The sequence below is a fragment of the Sorex fumeus genome, unplaced genomic scaffold, assembly GCF_029834395.1.
Source record: "Sorex fumeus unplaced genomic scaffold, SorFum_2.1 ptg000191l, whole genome shotgun sequence".
Taxonomy (NCBI): domain Eukaryota; kingdom Metazoa; phylum Chordata; class Mammalia; order Eulipotyphla; family Soricidae; genus Sorex; species Sorex fumeus.
In genome coordinates this window covers 3,829,303-3,848,815 of record NW_026606248.1, presented here as the reverse complement: position 1 = coordinate 3,848,815, position 19,513 = coordinate 3,829,303, and the positions used below count along the sequence as shown (strand labels likewise).

General features: G+C 38.3%; 1 protein-coding gene across 1 annotated transcript in view; it reads right to left on the bottom strand.

Annotated features, from left to right (window-relative positions):
- Positions 1–6,698: 6,698 nt before the first annotated feature.
- Positions 6,699–19,513, bottom strand: part of TMF1 (TATA element modulatory factor 1) — a 35,127-nt gene continuing 22,312 nt past the window's right edge. The window contains exons 10-17 of the mRNA XM_056108008.1: positions 18,599–18,755; positions 16,607–16,799; positions 15,101–15,170; positions 14,773–14,865; positions 12,913–13,014; positions 12,518–12,670; positions 9,532–9,657; positions 6,699–8,621 (exon numbers count right to left, since the gene is read on the bottom strand). Coding sequence (XP_055963983.1) covers positions 8,478–8,621; positions 9,532–9,657; positions 12,518–12,670; positions 12,913–13,014; positions 14,773–14,865; positions 15,101–15,170; positions 16,607–16,799; positions 18,599–18,755 — 1,038 coding nt within the window. The 3' untranslated portion in view covers positions 6,699–8,477. The remainder of the gene's footprint in view (positions 8,622–9,531; positions 9,658–12,517; positions 12,671–12,912; positions 13,015–14,772; positions 14,866–15,100; positions 15,171–16,606; positions 16,800–18,598; positions 18,756–19,513) is intronic.

Below are 19,513 nucleotides of genomic sequence, written 5' to 3'. Positions count from 1 at the left end.
CAGATGGTCCCCTGAGCAACACCAGGAGCAATTCCTGAGTGCATGAGCCAGGAGTAACCCCTGAGCATCGCCAGGTGTGACCCCCAAAAAGCAAAAATAAAAATATATCTGTAATAGGCAGAGGTCTTTTGGCTTTGATTTCGAGGTTGGCTCATACAGTGGTTCTTGTGCTTTTCAATTTGAGGGGATGACTATGTTATTCTGTTTGGTGAAGGCATTCCATAGCACGTTGGCCCAAGTAAAAGTCACTGGATTCATCACCAGACATGTCAATAGTTTTAGTTTTCCAACCATTTTATCTTGTTATTAAAAAGCGATTTCAGGGCCTGAGTGATAGTACAGGAGGTGGGACACTTATCTTACACATAGCAGACCCAAGTTCCATCCCCAATATCCCATATGGTCCCCCAAACCAGCCAGGAGTAATTCCTGAGTGCAGAGCCAGGAGCAAGCCCTGAGCATTGCTGGATATGACCTCAAACCCATGTGTGTGTGTGTGTGTGTGTGTGTGTGTGTGTGTGTGTGTGTGTGTGTGTGATGTATTTCAAATTATTTTCAGAAAATATTTAGACCATTCTAAATACTTCAAAAAGATGATCAACTTTTCTCAGATTTATTCTTTGCTCATGAATGCCCTGCTATCTGTACTAAACTCAAATTGTGCCAGTGTAATTCAGTCAGTCTCACATTGAAACCTTCGTGCTACAATTTGGTGAAGCCAGCCAGGAGTGGAGTTCTATTACTGTGAGCCAGTCTCGGATCAGGACATTTTCTGGTTAATCAGCCAACAGGTCCCTTTCCCCTAGGGTTGCAGGTGGCTCAGTAAAGTGGGGAACAGGGATGTAGCCTACAAACACAGTGCACCTCTCAGACTGACCCCTGTCAGTCACTGGGGAAATGCTTGGGTTGGGTCAGTACTGGCTGAGTCAGCTATACGAGCCTACACAGCACAGATGCTGGCGTGTGCCAGCCCAAGGCAGTCAAGCTACACTTGAAGCCCTCTTGCTCTGCAAGGCACGGAAATGGGTTCCCAACTTGAAGAGCCCTGAACTCAGCTGGAGAGACAGAATGCTCTTTGCAGGAAAGTTGGTTACCCCCTGGCACAGATGTTCCAGGTCTGTTGCCGTTCTTCACTGAAAAGAATTTTAGGCACAGGTATGGTGAAGCTAGTAGTTTTTAATTGAAGGAAATGCAGAGATATGGAGAGAGGAAGAGGGAGATATGTTCAGAATAGAACACAGGCCTGAAAAAGCAAGCAAGCTGAAATTTTCTTAACACCTAATTTATATCTTAGAGGTATTTTCATCAGGATCACCCATTAATTATAATTTAAACAGTCTTGGGAATACTCAAGTTTTTATGTCCATGCTCTCACTTGTCTGATTACCACATAGCTACTTAATAACTTTAATCATAACTTCAATCACTTTAATAACTTAAGCATCTCCATCTCAATGGCCTCATGTCACCCCAGCAGGTGGGTTAACGTTCCTTCTATTTCCAATTTTCAGTTTTTTAAATAAATGGATAGAACTATTGATGGGACTCTGTGACCTTATCTTTTGTTTGGTTGATGTGGCCTGTTATAATGACTTGCATGTGAACCATCCTTGTATCTTTGGAATGATTCCCACTAGATAATGACAAATGATTCTCTTATATTGTTAGATTTTATTTTGCATCTATTCATGTGTAGCTTTTTAAAAAAATTCTTCTTTAGAATTAGGATAAAATGAATGTGGAAGCATTCCCTTTGTTTTCTTATTATGTTATTTTATATAAGGGGGAGGGTCAGCTATACCTGGAGATGCTCAGGGCTTTCACCAGGCACTGTGCTCAGGGATCACTCCTGGTTGTGCTTGGGTGATCATGTGTGGTGCTTGACACTGAATTGGTGTTAGCCTGTGTACAAGGCAAGTGCCTTACCCACTGTACTACCTCTCTGGCTAAAGAAAAGATAATTTAAAGCAGCTATAAGGGTAACTGTGATTTAAAAAAATAAATAAACACAAATACTTTTAAGTAATTTATTTAAAAATATCCAACTAGAGGGGGTATGGTACTGCTAGCAGGTCAACCTGTACCTGCGGGGCGAGTGCATTAGCAGCCTGATGGTGCCTTCAGGCTTCCTGATATCCCCAAATTGCCACTGTGCCTATGGCCAGACCCCAACAACTAGGGACCAAGTTTACCAAGAAATTAAACAGCCAAAAAATAGGTATGTGGGAGCTACACCCACAAACCACCTCCAGTTCAGCTATATAAGCTCATTTATTGGCCTTATTGCAGAAACCCATAGATAAATCTCAAAAGAGATAAAAAGTCACAGTTAATCTTGGACCTGTACATGGCTGAACAGACTTAAGTAAATGGGAGGGCAGGTTGGCCTGGTGGCCCACCCAAACAGAGCAACTAGTAGCCACTTGCTCCCATAATCCAAAATCATTGCCATAACCCCAGCCCGACTCCACCATCTCAGGGCAGATCTCACCAAGATATAATCTGCTGAAAATTCTGGTATGCGGGTTTTGTAACTGAAATCTCCAGGCTTTCTCAGAGTTGGGGTGGACTATTGCCCCCCACTTCCCAATACATATGGAAGCACTGACCCATGAAGTCAGTCACCCCCATGAAGCAGCTCCAGTGGCACCCTGTAAGCTCTATTTGAAGCTTTGCTTCAGAGGTCCCTAAATAAATCTCAAAAGAGATCAAAAGCCACAGTTAAGCTTGGACCCACGCATAGCTGAACAGACTAGGGTAAACTGGAGGGGGATGGGTTGGCCTGTGCCCACCCAAGCAGAGCCTCCTCCAGCAGCCACTTGCTTCCACAATCCAAAATCACTGCGATAACCCCAGCCTGACAGCACCATCTCAGGATGGATCTCACCAAGATATTATCTGCTGAAAATTTTGTAATATAGATCTTAGCACACCAACAGCCCTGGCCCGGAGACATAGAAGCAAGTCCCAGGAGACACCACAGAACTGGAGATCTCTCTGGGCCCCATACCGAGCCAATTTCACCAGGGCATCCCAGATGGAGCAGGAGTGCTCTCCCCTTCTACTCCAGATGGAATCCCAGTGACCATGAGTTTCCACAAGGAAGGCCCAGGTATGCAGGTTCCAGGACTGAATCTCCAGGTCACATGGTGGCAGAGGCACGGGGCTGTCCCTCTCCAGGTCCCCACCTGCCCAGCAGACTGGCTGTCATGCCCACAATTTGCCTCCGGGTGCCATCTTAGCACACCAACAGCCCTGGCCCAGAGACTCCCAATTGAATCCCAAAATGGGTTAATACCATACAGAGATGTCTCTGGAACTCAACCATTTACGATCTAGAAATTTACATTTATAATCACAGCCATGAGTGTTCTCATGATATTCAAAATGAACAATGGAAAATAAATGATCTAGCATCTGCCCTGGCAGGCAGGCTTGAATGGTGGTGGGAAATTTTGAGCAAAACATAATGCCCAAAATTGGAGAGTATTGGGGAAATTGTCTGCCATAGAGATAGGGTGAGGACTAGATGTGGGGGGGGGGGGGGGGCGGGGAGTATACAATGGGAGACACTAGGGACATTGGTGGTGAAAAATGTGCACTGGTGGAGGGATGGGTGTTCCATCATTGTATGACTGAATCTCAAACATGAAAGCTTTGTAACTCTATCTCATGGTGATACAATTAAAAAAAAAAAAAGCAGTGTGGCGTTCATGCCCAATTCAATTATTTAATCAATGGCTGAACAAAAGTAGTACTCCTACATTATTTAAAAATTAAAAATTTTAAATAATTTTAAAAAATATTCAGTAACTAGTCACCATGCTTGAAATTAGTTTCAAAATTAGTCTGGGTTCAATAAGTACAAATAAAATGTAGCACTGCACTGTCCTCCCTTTGTTCGATTTGCTCAAGCAGACCCAGTAACGTCTTCATTGTGAGACTTGCTGTTACTGTATTTGGCATATCGAATACGTCACGAGTAGCTTGCCAGGCTTTGCCATGCGGGCGAGATACTCTCAGTAGCTTGCTGGGCTCTCCGAGAGGGGCGGAGGAATCGAACCCGGGTCGGCCAGGCCGCCCATGTGCAAGGCAAATGCCCTACCGCTGTGCTATGAGAACAAATGAGCATGAATTGTTGAACACTATTAAGAAATATATTGAGGCTAGTACAGTGGATAAGGCCTTGCACAGCACCCCACATGGCCTCTGAGCCCTGCCAAGAGTGATCTTTGAACACAAAGCTAGATGTGAACCCTGAGCACTGTCCATTGTGCTCAAACTCCCCTGACCAAGTATCTTAAGAAGTGTATAGGGATTCAAAGCCTTGCAGGCAGACATGAGGCCACAAGTTTTGATCATGGCACTGCGATATGCAATGAGTGTTATCCCAGTGCCACTGCCATTTAATGACCCCAAACAGCAAAACAAAGTACATAGATCTATGGTATACTATGCACATCACATAGTGTGCACATCACCAGTAAAAGTGAGTGAGCCCCAGCAAGCACAGCAAGTCAGGTGGATAGTCCCCAGCAAGCATCACAAGTAATCATAAACAAGTGTGAAGTACTTTCATATGCCAAATACCACAATTAAAGCATAGGATCCTGGTGAGCACTGCAACTAAAGTGTGTGAGCCCATCGACTAAGTGTGAACCAACTGCAAACAGCCCCAGGTCATAGCAACAACAAAAAAGCAAAATAAAAAGGCAATAGAAAAAAATAAAAATTGTAAAAAAAAAAAATGGAATATTGTATGCATGCAGTCCTATCAACAGTAGTGTTAAGTCATAATGTCTCAAATAAAATTATTTTTAAATATAAAAACTAAATGGAAATTAAAAACGAATAGCAATAACTTATATTAAACAGAAAAATTTCCCATTGCTCTGTTTAGTGTTATTTTAAGGTTCTAAATATTAATTAGCTTGAAGAATATATTAATATTCTAAATATTAATTAGTGAAGGTGGGTCAGTGGAATAATCCTCAAAAGCACTAAAAAATCTCTGTAATACAGTTGTAGATTATGGAAATATTGGGTCGTTTCGTGTTTTGACAAAAGGTATTTAAATGTATTTCTAGAACTTGATTTGCTAAAATATCAAATAGATATTTACAAAGGTATGACTTGAAAAGTTCTTTAAAAGCTCAAGTTATGAGGGCAAAAGAGAGTAGAGAAGGAGCTTGCCTTGTACACAGTCAAACCATGTTTGATACCCAGCACTCCATATGGTCCCCAAGTTCTGCAAAGACTTATCCTTGAGCACAGGGCCAAGAGTAAACGCTTAGCACTGCCACGTATGGCACAAAGTCACCCCCCCCCCCAAAAAAAAAGTTAAGAGTTCAATAATAAAGCAACGTGAATTAGAGAAAATTATTTAATGTTATACTTCAATAGAAAAATGTTATGTTTAGAAGAGTATTTTCATACTGGTTTAGGTTTGAAGCTTTTTGGGTTTGTTTTTTGTTTTTTTTTAGGTGCTCAGGGATTCACTCCTGGCTTTGCCCTGGACCATATGTGATGGTGGGGATGAAACCCAGGTTTGTTGTACTCCTTCTCTGACCCATTTTATGATATTTAAAAGATACAAAAAAATCATTACAGTAACTCCCAGTATATTATAATAAATTCTTATGTTTTCAAAATATACATCTTCATTAGAAAAACTATTCTTAGTACTAACAGTACTTAATAAAACTCACTTAACGTGAGTTTATTCTCACTTTCTTAAAACAGGAAGCCAAAACTCTGTAAGTTATATTTTATTTGGGGGCCATACCTGGTGGTGCTGCAGGCTTATTCCTGGCTCTGGCTCCACTCCCAGCTTGGGGGACCAAATGTGATGCTGGGGATCAAATCCAGTCAGCTACATTCAACTCAAGTGACTTTTCTGCTCTATTGACTCACTAAGTTATATTCTTAACATTACCTTCACTCATTAGTATTTATAACTGTTAAAAATAAAATACATTACCATTTTATAATCTTTATTCAAATCAGTTCCATGCTGATTATTTACATTTTCATTTAGAATTAAAATATAATTAAAAGTCTATCAATCTGCAACTTTAATCATACTGTTAGCCCTTTACAAATATAAAATTTAAGGTGTAGTTCAAAACTAAATAGGGAAAATAAAATTTTTTAAAAATGAAAATGAAATATTAGGACATACTGGAATATAAATGTATACACACTCAACAAATAGCAGGGAAACAAAATATCCACTTACTTTTTTTTTTCTTGTAGTTAACATCTAAGCACTTACAAACATAAGAATTTCAGTAAGCATTTGAATAAAAATTTTAATAAATCAGTTGAGAGATTGTGAGACAATGTTTTTCAAAATGTTCTTTTTCAGTTACTTAACTATAAAAACTCAGGTTTCTGAAAGTTAGGAAGAGATTTTCTCTTAGGATATCTTTAATCATAAAATAAATACTTTGGATACAGTCTGATGTGGTAAATATAGCACAATGGAAATCCTCAAAAAAGGAGGCGGAGAAGAAGCAAGAATGTTTCAATTTAGCCTCCAAAATTGGAAGGATGCCTCAGTCTATATTTAATTGTCAAACAACAATAATTATGCCTCCTTTACTATTTTTGTATTCTTAAAGTTATGATTTATTGTTTTCCTGCAATAATGGAAACATCCAGTTACAAACTTTTCTTACTCATTACAGTGTTAAGTATTGTTTTACTGAATATAGATAGTAAAGCTTTATTGACAACAGCAAAATACAGCTTGACAACAGAAAAATAAAGCAACCAATATTTGTTCAATAGGTATTTTGCCACAGTTTTTTACTTCAAAAACTGGTTTTATTCTTTTTTCTTTTTCAAAAACTAAGTATTGTCCTTAGTAATAAAAATAGTATCATGTGAATATCAGTTTTCAATTTGTGAATAAAACACATGGTAATATAATCGCTAGGCTCTTAAATACCTATTTCACATTTTTATATTAAGCAAATTGAAAACACTTAGTATTTTTAAGTTGGCTCAATTATATTAATGTAAGATAAAAGAAGAGATTTTTAATATTATACTGAAAATTATATATTCTATTTCCAATGTTTACAACTGAAGGGGCTATTTCATCACACATGAAAATTTTAAAAGAGTACTTTCACAATTCCTAAGCTTCTAGTTTCAAACAACTGGTTAAGAGTTTTGCAACTCAATTTTTTAATTCTGTACATTTCTTATTGCTATCAGGCTTGTCATTCCCTGTAAGCCCTGTTAATATTTTAAAAAAAAAAAGCAACAAAATGCTATTACACTGTTTTTTCCCCTATAACATAGAAACTTAATTTTATGAATTTCATACCGAAAGAATATTAATGATATTAAAGACATATATAATCTAGACTATAGAAAAACGAAACAAAAATATGAGGTCACTTGAGTTGCCCTGAAAAGCATTCCAAATTCTTCAGCATGGCTTACAGCTATACTCTGAAGTTCTTGCTGCTGTTTTATTTAACAACACTTAAACAAGAGCTTTTACTTTTACATAAAGGCAGCATAGCCATTTTCAAAGCTATTCCACACTATTTTCATGTTTCCATGTTTAAGGGGAAAAAATTATAAACCAAACGGAAATGAAAAAGCCAAACTTTGTTATGGACAGTCAATAATACCAGATATTCATATCTAGTGTGCTAAAAATAATGACTTACAAAACGTAAAACTTAAAAATTTAGTTTTAAGGAGAATATTATTCATAATTTTATTTTGATTTTCATAGGAATGTATAAAGCACTTAAATATCAATATCACCACAAAATCATTATGATAAAAATTTCCACTATCCAGTTATACCTAGATAACTGAATAGCTTTTAACTTTGTCCAAATAGGTCCCCAAACTTGTAGATTTCATTGTGAAATCTGGGTGAAATAAATTTTCAAGCCACAAAAAAAGGTGCAAGTTTTTATTATTTACCCATAAACATTAATGTTTCAGTGTGATGTTTACTTTAAAGGAAAATTATTAGTTTATTTTACGTGAACATTTAATGTCCATTTTCCTGAACAATTAAATATGCTGAATATGTAGATGTAAAATATCTCAAAGCTTTGATAGGCTAATGTCACTCATTAAATGCTCTCAATATATACAAACACATAAATTATAGATATGTTTAGCTATATATCTGTAATACACATATGAACACCAATCTTCTCCCCTAATCATATTGATGAGAATCAAGTAATAAATCTGTGCTATTCAAGGCAAAAAAAAGGATGTTTTAAAAAATAAATCTTTAAAGAAAAGTTTCAAAAATAAAGTTCAAATATTACATAAAATAATTTAACTGCAAATATTACTATGTACTATAAACTTTTGTCAGCTTTTGAATTCTACGTAAATTTCACTTTCTAATTCTGTGAAAGAATTTAATGGAAGTCTGTATTTAGATATTCGATGTTTACATTCAGTTTTATGGGAATGTAATTTTCAGAAGTTTAGCTGAGTCTCTGTCTCAAAAGTTCATCGATTTGAGTTTTATACATATTTTTTACATCTTCAAGATCTAATCGAAGTTCTTCTGCTTCTTCTGCTTTTTCTCCATACATTTGTAGAATAGTGTTGTATCTTTGATCTAAATCCTAAAAAAGTATTAGTTTACAATGTTAAAAATAATTGCATAGAACACCTTTATTACATTAGCATAAATGAGTCACCAGTAAAACAATTTACATAAAATCATATAGTCATCATTTAGAAAAACTAGTTCACACTCTAGTCTGTAAGAATGATTAGCGAATATTAGATAAAAAAAAACAAATTTAAAAATCTATGAGGAAATGGCTATCAATTTTACCACGTCTTTCCACTAAATCTATAATTCTCCCCATATTTAACTTAAATCTGTCTTTTCTTCCATTGATGTAAGAAGACGTAATAAAATTTTAGTGTCATTGGTGACTATTAAAGTTGTGATAGAAGTATTACCTAGTATTTATTTTACAGAAAAAAGACAAAAGAAAGTATGTTCTATTATGGCCTAATAATGACTAATAATGCCAACATACTAAGCATTATCATACATACAACACTCAAAATACTAAAATACTAGATCATGTAAAATGCAATACTATAAAGTGTCTTGGCTTAAAAAATCTAGCTATTTTCCTAGACTAGGACTAAGAACAATTGTGAAAAATAGTATAATATTACAAGCAAGAGTCATCTTCAAGGGTATCTGCTCAAATGTCAATTTTCTATATTCTTTAGACACAACGAACATGAATTTATATTCATTAAAAATATGAGATTAGGGGGCTTGAGAGAAAGTACAGTGGGTAGGGTGCTTGCCTTGTATGAAGACAATTGACAATCAGGTTTTAGCCCCTGGTACCCCTCAGGTCCCTGGAGCCCTACCAGGAGAGATCCTGAGTGCAAAGCCAGGAGAAAGTCCTGAGCACTAGTGGGTGTGACTCAAAAATCAAAAATAAATAAAAATTAAAATTAAGTATATTAAAATATCTTGGACTCATCTCAGTGACAAATACTTACTCTTAGCTGAGTTCGAAGTTTGGGTATCTCCTTCACTTTTTCTTCAAGTTCATCATTTTGGTTCGTTAATTTAACTAGCTCTTCAGCCATTATTGAACGAGTTTTTTCTAAATTGCTTATTTCTAGCTGAAGAAAACATTATCATAAAATAATTTAAGCCAAAATGAAATTCAAGTGTTAGTTTAACATTCTGAGGGCTCAAGATATCATACTGGTTGGTAAGGCACATGTCCTGCAAGTGGCCAATCCCAGTTCGATCCACAGTACTACCTATGGTTCCCTGAGCATTTCCAGGAATGAGTCCCAATAGTCAGGAGTAATCCTGGGCACCTCTGGTGTGGCCCCCAGACAAACAAACACAAAAAACAAAACAGCACATAATTATGAGGAAGTTCTTTCTGATGTACATAAGAAAACAATGGCAAAAGTGGGTTCCAATTATCCTCAGAGAAATACACCATTTGTAGAGTTTATTATGTTAGAGGTAAGAACTATAACAAACCCAATTATCTGTTGGAAAAATGCAGCTTTATGTTCTTCTCCAATTTATGTAAATAGTCTGGGACCAGTTTCACAAAACGGGATAGACAGGTTTTATTCTCATGTGCCCAAAGCAACCTCTTCCAATATGTGTCCCTATGTTATGAGAACACAAAGAACAACTGAGGCTCTGTTATCAATACTAAAAGAATACAGATCATTTTAACTTTTTCCTTTCTGGTTTCTGAGCCACCCCCAGCTGCACTCAGGGCTTATTTCTGCTCTGTGCACAAGATCAATTCCGACAGGCTCTGGGGACCATATGTGGTGCTGGGGATCAAACCCAGGCAGGCTGCTTGCAACGCAAATACTTACCGCATTATCTTTCCACTCTCAATATAGATTATTTTAAATTATGAACAGTGACTCCTTTGAGACCGAGAAGAGGCTTTTATGGTCCTGCCTCAGATCTTTGCCCTTTTCCTGATCAAGAAAAGCAATCATTGGGCCAGAGTGATGGTACAGTGGGTAGGGTATTTGCCTTGCATGCGGTCAACTCAGGTTCTGTCCCTGGCATCCCATACGGTTCTCTAATCACTACAAGGAGTGATTCTTGAGTCCAGAAACAAGAGTCACCCCTAGGCACTGCCAAGTATCACCCAAAAAGAAAAAAAGGGTAAAGAAAAAACAAGCAATCACTAAAAACTTGTTATAAAAACAGACTCTGATGATGATCAACCAAGTGACTGGTGTATTACGTGAATGACAGAGTATATGGATCATTTAATTACATCCTTTATTATCATGCACATGTGAAGCCTTGTTTGCAAGAGACTCAAGCCAGGTAAGTATTAATCATCCAGCATGTGGGGTCAATATGTGACAGCCTCAACCATCTAGTTGAGCACCGTGTCCTGCCCAAGATGCATGCTGCTGCCTGGGTGCTCCTTGCAAACATGCATGCTTACACTGTTGCTGCTGCTTGAACTCTCCATGGATTCCAGAGCCCCACTTATCTACTACATGATACCAGAACCAACATGGCAACTCATGCAGCAGACCCAAGACCGTGACTTGTCCTCCAAGCAGAGAAGGACATCAGAACCCTGCTGTGTCCTGTGCACAGAAAGGCAGGATGAAAATGGCCCCCAGGAGCCTCTGCTTCCAGTGCTCGATCTCGGTTTGCATAGAAGCCCCACGCACTGCCAAAAGTAAGCCTCGAGAGCACAGCCAAGTGTAGCCCCCAAATCAAAACATAATAAAAAAAATTTATAGTATAAGATTATAAAAAATTTAATTAGACCTTCAAGCTCAAAATAGAGCTAAATATTGATATCAGGTATTAAGATTATTTTGATCTGTATTTCCCCCAATGCAAAGATATTTGGGAGTGCAGACTGGCTATTCCTCCTAAGGGGAAGTTGAGGATTAATTCAACCTTAATTAACCCAATTAAGGTTGAATTTGGATTTTGTTATTTTGGGGGATATATTTAAAATGTTTTTTGGTTTTTGGGTCACACCTGGCAGCACTCAGGGACCTGGCCTGGCTCTGTGTTCAGGAGACAATATGCAGTGCCAGGATTTGAACCAGTGCTGCTCCACAGCCACGTGCTAGATAAGCACCGTAAACTTTTGCACCATCCCACAAGCCCACTGCAAGGATATCTTTTTGCAAAAAATTTGGGGCCATACCCAGCAGTGCTCAGGGTTTATTCCTGGTTCTACACTCAAGGAACACTCCTGGTGATGCTCAGTGAGCTCATATGCAGTGCTGGAGCTCGAACAAGGATCAGCCATGTGCAAAGCAAGTGCCCTGTTCTATCTTTAATCAAACAGTAGACTACTACTTCGAACTAAAATCATGTAATGAAAATAGAATCTCTTAGCATAAAATAAGTTTTAATACTGAAAACAGGTAAACTTGTTTTAACATTTCCCACCACACTTAAAGAACAAGATAAGAGGAAGCTTCTTCCCCATTCAGGATTCTTTCCTTTATATACAAGGTGTTAGAAATTCTAAGCTCTTTTCATCGTGTATAGTCAAAGCTCTCAAGAGGCGATGGAGCAACTTCCCTAAGTATTAAGGCTGGGAAGAATAAAATCAACTAAGCTCAGCAATTTCCCTTTTTTGTTGTTGCTTGGAAAATATGCCTAGAAGATCTCTGCTTATATGATTATAAGTCTTGCCTGAACAGGTTACAACTCATGAGGAGGCCAGATCCTGTCTGGCATTTTCTGTGATAAAGGAGGCAGGTCTAATTTGGGTCATCTATTGGACTCTTCTGGCTTTTAACTTTGGTTAATTTATCTGCCTAACCTTTATCATTAATGCTTGTTATACATTTTTGGGCTTTATATGTCTCTGATCCATTTTATTTTTTAAAAAATTTGTTCAGAGTTAAAACGGAAATAAAGAATACAACATATTCCAGATTCAAAATTTCATTTAGTTCTATAGCACAAATTTCATTTAGTTCTATAGCACATTTAATGTTCCAATACCTGCAAATGAGTAATTTCGCCTTCCCTGAGCTTTAGCTGAGACTGTAGATTTTCAATAATGCTTGATCCTGCCCCCATCCTTACAGCATCATAGAGATTGTTTCCATTTGCTGATACAGTCATTGGTCCAAATGAGTGATCTTGAGTCTCGTCCTGATTAAGAAAGCATAGGTAATTTTTCAGTTATTATAGATTTTATTCCATTTTTAAGTACAAACTGGTTCTATCAATGCTTACTTGAAAATCTATGACTTTCTCAAAGGGAAATAATTTTCCTTACTGCAATCAGCACCCTGGAAAGTCAAGGTCACAGCGATAGCTAAACTGTTAACCACATACTCCCTTTATCGTCGTTCAGGTTAAGAGCGAAGCATATAGAAGAAATAAAATATCACCTGAGAGACAAAAGAGGTTTGTAGCCCCGCCATATCAACTCCACTTATGGAACTTGAGCGTGACATTGTAGGAGTGCTAGAAACAGAAAACGGCTTCCGTTCCTTTAGGTGGAAAAAAAAATACTTAGTTACCTAAAGAGCATAATGGGAAACAGAAAAAATTGAGAAACTTTTCTAGGATTAATAATAAAAGTACTTTCATCTCCCCATAAATTGTTACCAGTATGATTTCTGAAATCTTACCAAAGCCATCAACTCAGCAATTGAAAAGGCTTGGTAGATATGGGCAAATCACATCAGGACTTGTTTATATTAAAACCACAACATTTGGTTAATTTTTATTTTTTTATTTTTATTTTTTGGTTAATTTTTAAAAGCATGAGAATGCTTTCTTGAAATAATTACAGAAATTAATTGCTTCATATAATATCAATTAAATGTTCACTTTAGCATAAAATTATCAATGAGTTATAAAAACCATGAGATTTCTCGTTAATCCTTTTTAATACCAAATAAATTCAAAAGGTGATTTCAATTTATTTTATTTTTTAATTTTAATTTTTTTCTTTTTTTTTTTGCTTTTTTGGGTCACACCCGGCGATGCACATGGGCTACTCCTGGCTCTGCATTCAGGAATTAGCCATGGCAGTGCTCAGGGGACCATATGGGATGCTAGGAATTGAACCCAGGTCGGCCGCGTGTGAGGCAAATGCCCTACCCGCTATGCTATCGCTCTAGCCCTCAATTTATATATAAATAGTCTTAACATATCATGTTAACCACTAGGTACATTATAATCTTTTAGCATAGGAATTTTCTGTAGAAAAATTAATTAAGTAGAAAAAAAGTGAACAAATAACTTTTATTTCTAAGGTCACTATAGGCCAAATTACTTTCAGTGAGAAATAATTTAAAACAAGAGCAAAGGGGCTGGAGCGAAAGCACAATGGGTAGGACGTTTGCCTTGCATGTGGCCGACCTGTCCCTGGGCACCACCAGGAATAATTCCTGAGTGAAGAGCCAGGAGTAACCCCTGGGCATTGCCAGGTGTGACCCGAAAAGCAAAACATTAAAAAATTTTTAAAATAAATAAATAAGAAATAAAACAAGAGCAAAAATGATGTCAGAGAAATAGTACAACAGAGAGGGCGCTTGTCTTTCATGCCCAACCCCAGTTCAGTCCCTACTACGTCTGGTCTCCTGAGCCCTGCTAGGAGTGAGCACAGAGCCATAAGTAAGCCCTGCACAGCTAGTTGTGCTCCCCACAACAAAAAAAAAAAAAAAAAAAAAAGAAGAAGAAAAAAAGAAAAAAGGAGTGGGTAGAGCCTAAGAGATTTATTCTGTAATTCAAATCCCAGAAATCACAATCTCTTTGGAAAAATTCAAGTTTAGTATCTGGTCTGAGTAGGAGACTGATTACACTACTAAAACTCATCATTATTGATTCTAGGTAAAAGAAATGATATTTATAAAATATGGCCAAAATAGCACAGTGGGTAGGACATCTGCCTTGCACATGGCCAACCCGGGTTCAATTCCTCCATCCCTCTCAGAGACCCCAGCAAGCTACCAAGAGTATCCTGCCCGCATGGCAGAGCCTGGCAAGCTCCCTGAGGCATATTCGATATGCCAAAAACAGTAACAAGTCTCACTTTGTGTTCCTGGAACGAGCAGACACCATTGGGCTACACCAGCACGCGACAGGGATGAATGGAGATGTTACTGGTGCCCACTTGAGCAAATCAATGAACAACAGGATAACAGTGCCTCAGTGCAGGCCCAAATTACAAAACAATCAATGACTGATCAAAACAGCTAGTAAGTGGTAAAATCCCAACACAGGGGAAAAAAAATCAATACCTTTTCTTTCAAAGCTTCTTGAGTAAAAATTGCTTTTTTCCTTTCTTGTTCAACTTTCATTTTCTCCATTTCCAACTGACTATTCAACAGTGCCTAATGGAGAGAGATACAGTTAAAAGATTTCTGTGATACTAATTCACGCCATCAAAGTAAGTCAATTCCAAAATCAGGCACCTAAAATATACACTTCTTTTTGTTTTACTCTAAAAGACCAAATTCCAAAAGCAGTTAACAACATCCACATCACGTGCCATCTCTTGATTTCACTACCATCCCCCACCATTCTCTAATGGAAGCCTGAAAGGCAAGGAAGAAATGGTAGAAATACCTTTTCTTTTTTTGTCTCTTCAAGTGTTCTTACGTATTCATCTTTTAAGTTTTCTAATTCAACTTGGTACCTATAGAGGGAGTTAAATAGAACAAAAATGATGATAATACAGATGATTAAAAACTCCCTACTTTGGGGCTGGAGCAATAGCACAGTGGGTAGGGCATTTGCCTTGCACACGGCCGACCTGGGTTCGATTCCCAGCATCCCATATGGTCCCCTGAGCACCACTAGGGGTAATTCCTGAGCGCAGAGCCAGGAGTAACGCCGGGTGTGACCCAAAAATCCAAAAAAAAAAAAAAAAAAAAAGAAAAAAACCCCCCTACTTAATGTATTTTCTTAGCAGACTTAAAAAAATTTTTTTTGAGGCACTATGATTTACAAAGAGAAACATAACTGAGTTTCAAGAATACAATATTCCAATATCAATCCCTTCGCCAGTGACCATTTTCTTCTACCAATGCCCCCAGTTTCCCTTTCCGGCTCTGTGGTTTATAATACTGTTACTGATAGGGTTGCATGCATAACACCTGACCCCCATGCAGCACCACCTCCTACTCCAGAATGGGTACTTCTGTCAACTATTGTGGCAGAAAACTCCAGTTTTATACTTAGTGGTCATTTTCATTTCCACTTGATAGCAGTAATTTTCCAACTACATATTCAAGATGATTTACTTTTATTTAGAAACTGAACTACAAAGAGCATATGTCTAGCATGTTTGAGGCCCTGAATTCAATACCTAGGATTACATGGTTCCCTAAACTCAGCAGATGTGGCCCTAGTGATCCAAAAGCACCAGCTAATGTGGCCCTTATTTTTTATAAAATGCACTTTGGGGGCTGGAGAGCTAGAACAGCAGGTAGACCACTTGCCTTGCACATGCGTGGCCCAAGTTAGTTCCTAAGCACTGCATAAAGTCCCCTGAGCATCACTAGGAGTGATCCCTGAGCACAGAGTAAGAAATAAGCCTCGAGCACTGCTAGGTGTGCCCACTCCGCCTGCCCCCAACTCCATCCCCCCCCAAAAAAACCCCACTCTGATCGGCCTTAATATAATTTCAGGTAGATGGACTATCACAGAGTTTCTAGCTTCCAAAGAACCCAAGACTTTTACTTAGAAGACTATAAGATTATTGAAACCGATACTATATACAACAGAATTTGAAGATCTTATGTGGGGTTCAATAAATCCCAGTGCCATATCATCTTCTTAGTAGTTTTTTTTAACACTAATCACCAACAATTCTTTTGTTGTTGTTGTTGTTGTTGGCCCAGGAGCCACACCTAGTCATGCTCAGGACATGGTACAGGGATTGAACCCAGGGCAACTGCATGCAAGGCAAGCATCCACTCCCTGAACTATCTCTCCAGCCGCAAAAACAACTCTTCTTTTAAACACTAAAAGTAATTAGTGCTCAGAGTTATAAAGCTAAAAGCCAACATATTTTTAATTGCTTTAAAATATCAGAAACCATCGAGAGTAACACTCAGGAGACATGCTCACCTATTATTTTCATCCTCCATTTTTCTTAGTCTATTTTTCTCTGATTCTAGCTGGGCCTGGAATCTACTATTTTCCTGTCTTAAGAGAGAATTCTGTGACTCCATGGAAGACATCTGAGCTTTGTTGGCAAGGAGTTCTTCTGTAGCTGCACGTTCTCTTTCCACGGCTGCTGCCAATAAGGACTGAGATTCACCTGATTGCAGAATTAAGAGGAAAATCATAAATCCATATAAAAGACCAAAATACCAAGTAGATTCTTGTCTAGAACTTTTTGTTTTTCTTTTGGGACCAGATCTGGCGATGCTCAGGGATTACTCCTGGCTTTGCACTGAAGGATCACTCCTGGCATTGCAGTGCTCAGGAGACCATGTGGGATGCTGGGAATTGAACCTAGGTTGGCCACATGCAAAAAACGCCCACCTTCTGTACTACAGCCTGGCCCTAAGAGTTCTTCAAACTTTTAAGTATACAAGCAGTCACATTTAAAACTGGTAACTATGTACTGCCTAATGTCCACAAAACAAAATAATCAAAATTAATTCATATTATCATTTTTTTCTCAAAAAGTTTTTTTCAGGTGGAGGGGAGGTCTTCCCAAATGCACTCAGAAGGCCCACATGGCCCTTCTAGCAATTTTCAGCCAAAAGTTGTGTTCAATGCTAAGGCCAGAGGATGTGGCTTTAGCATTTACTGCATTTATTGCAGTTATCCCAGCAGTACTTGAGAGCCTGCAGGGTCATACCTGTAGTGCTTAGGGGCCTCCACAGCTGCAGCTGGCTATGCCTGAGGGCCCATGTGATACCAGGCACCAGAATTGGCCACATGTGTGCCTTATGATTTCTCTAGCCCTTTTCAAATAAGTGAACTTAAAAATGTAGGCATCAGGGGTATACAGTACAACAGGTAAGATACTTGTCTTGCCTGCAACCAAACCAGGTGATTTCTGGCACACCCATAAAGCCTCACCAGGAGTGATTCATGAGCACAGAGCCAGGAATAACTTCTGAGCACCACTGAATGTGACCCAAAAAATGGAAAGAAAAAAAAAGAAGAAGAATCTGGCTGGATGATTAAAATCGAACACTGGAGTCCATGCCTGCAAAAACTAAATTCAAATAAAACGCGAGTTCCTGGGAGTCCAGAACTCCAGAACCTAGTCTGTCCTCATCACTTTACTCACCACACTATGATGCTTCTCAAATTAGAGTTAATCTTAAGCATAGAACAGATGAATGATTCTTTGTCATAATTTGCTGGTTTCAGTCTAACTAATACAAATATACAGCCTGTATGTGCTTATGTGAACATCAGGAGGGAAATTATTTTTTTTTTAACAGCACCACAGGGCATCCTTTGGCATTCCTCTAAAGGGGCAGAATATAGCATCTGTCTATCAGAATCTTGGAATTCTGTCATTCACTAGCATGATGCTTTTTCCTACACGATAGTGTAGGAAGGAGTTGGACTTACCAATGGACAGGGATAAAAATGGACGTGAGAATGACATATAAGGATTTTAGGCAGTTTCTGACAAAATGTAAGAGAGAAAACAAATGGTTTGAAAATGCAAAAATATTAGAAAGTGAATATAAAAGAGAAGAGTTAAAAATCTTTGTTAGACTCAAATTATAACTACTCAGATCAAGTGAATTTTGATTTCATACCATGATCCTAACAAAATGGAAGGGTTTCTATAGTGAGCATACAAACTAATGTAGTAAAGGTAAAGGTAAAGGCCCTCCCGTTGATCGTCGATTTGCTCGAGCGGGCCCAGTAACGTCTCCATTGGAGACTTTGTTGTTACTGTGTCTGGCATATCGAATACTCTTGGTAGCTTGCCGGGCTCTCCGAGAGGGGCGGAGGAATCGAACTCGGGTCGGCCATGTTGGCCGCGTGTAAGGCGAACGCCCTACCCACTGTGCTAACATGTGTGCGGCCTTGAGTTCCTTCCCTGGTGCCATAAGATAAAAAGGAAACAACTGAAGTACTTACCCAGCCTATCAGAAAGATTCTTCTCTAACTTCTCCCACGATGATGTCTGGGACCCTAGAGTTGCTTGCAAATTTTCTATTTGACGAAGCAATGGTCTTGTTGTTGATGAAACACTTTGACTCAGTTCTTGATTTCGATTCTCTGCTTCTTGGAGTCTCTGAATCATGAAATTCTTAAGTCACTGCCACTTACAGTAATAAAACTACTAAAACACTACAGCAAACATACTTTATGACAGATTCCTGGAAAAATTATTTTTCCAAGATAGAATTAAAAAATTATTTTCTAATGACTCAATCCTTAAAGGTGAATAAACACAGTATCTAAATAAGGGCTCATATGTAAGATTTCTGGGCTGGAGTGATAGCACAGCGGGTTTGCCTTGCAGGAGACCGACCCGGCCGAGTCGGGTTTGATTCCTCCAGCCCTCTTGGAGAGCCCGGCAAGCTACAGAGAGTATCTCGCCTGCATGGCAAAGCCTGGCAAGCTCCCCATGGCGTATTCAATATGCCAAACACAGCAACAACAAGCCTCACGATGGAGACGTTACTGGGCCCGCTTGTGCAAATCGATGAACAATGGGATAATAGTGCTATAGTGCTATATAAGATTTCTAAGATAAAGTTGATATTTGATAAACATGAGGTATAAAGAGTATCATCAAACCTCCTAGTAGATGTATCTTCAGCCCAAATTCATTATTCTTAAGATTTTCTACATCAAAATAATTTAAAAATATTACAGCACTGTTGTTTATATAGTTATTCATAGTTGACTTCCACATGGAGAATGTCCTAACACCAATCCCACCACCAGTGTCAAATTCCCTTCACCACTGTCCCCAGGTTTCCTCTCACCCTTAGCCTCATCCAAATATGTTTAAGCACTAAAAAAAAAAAAGAAAAAAGAAAAACT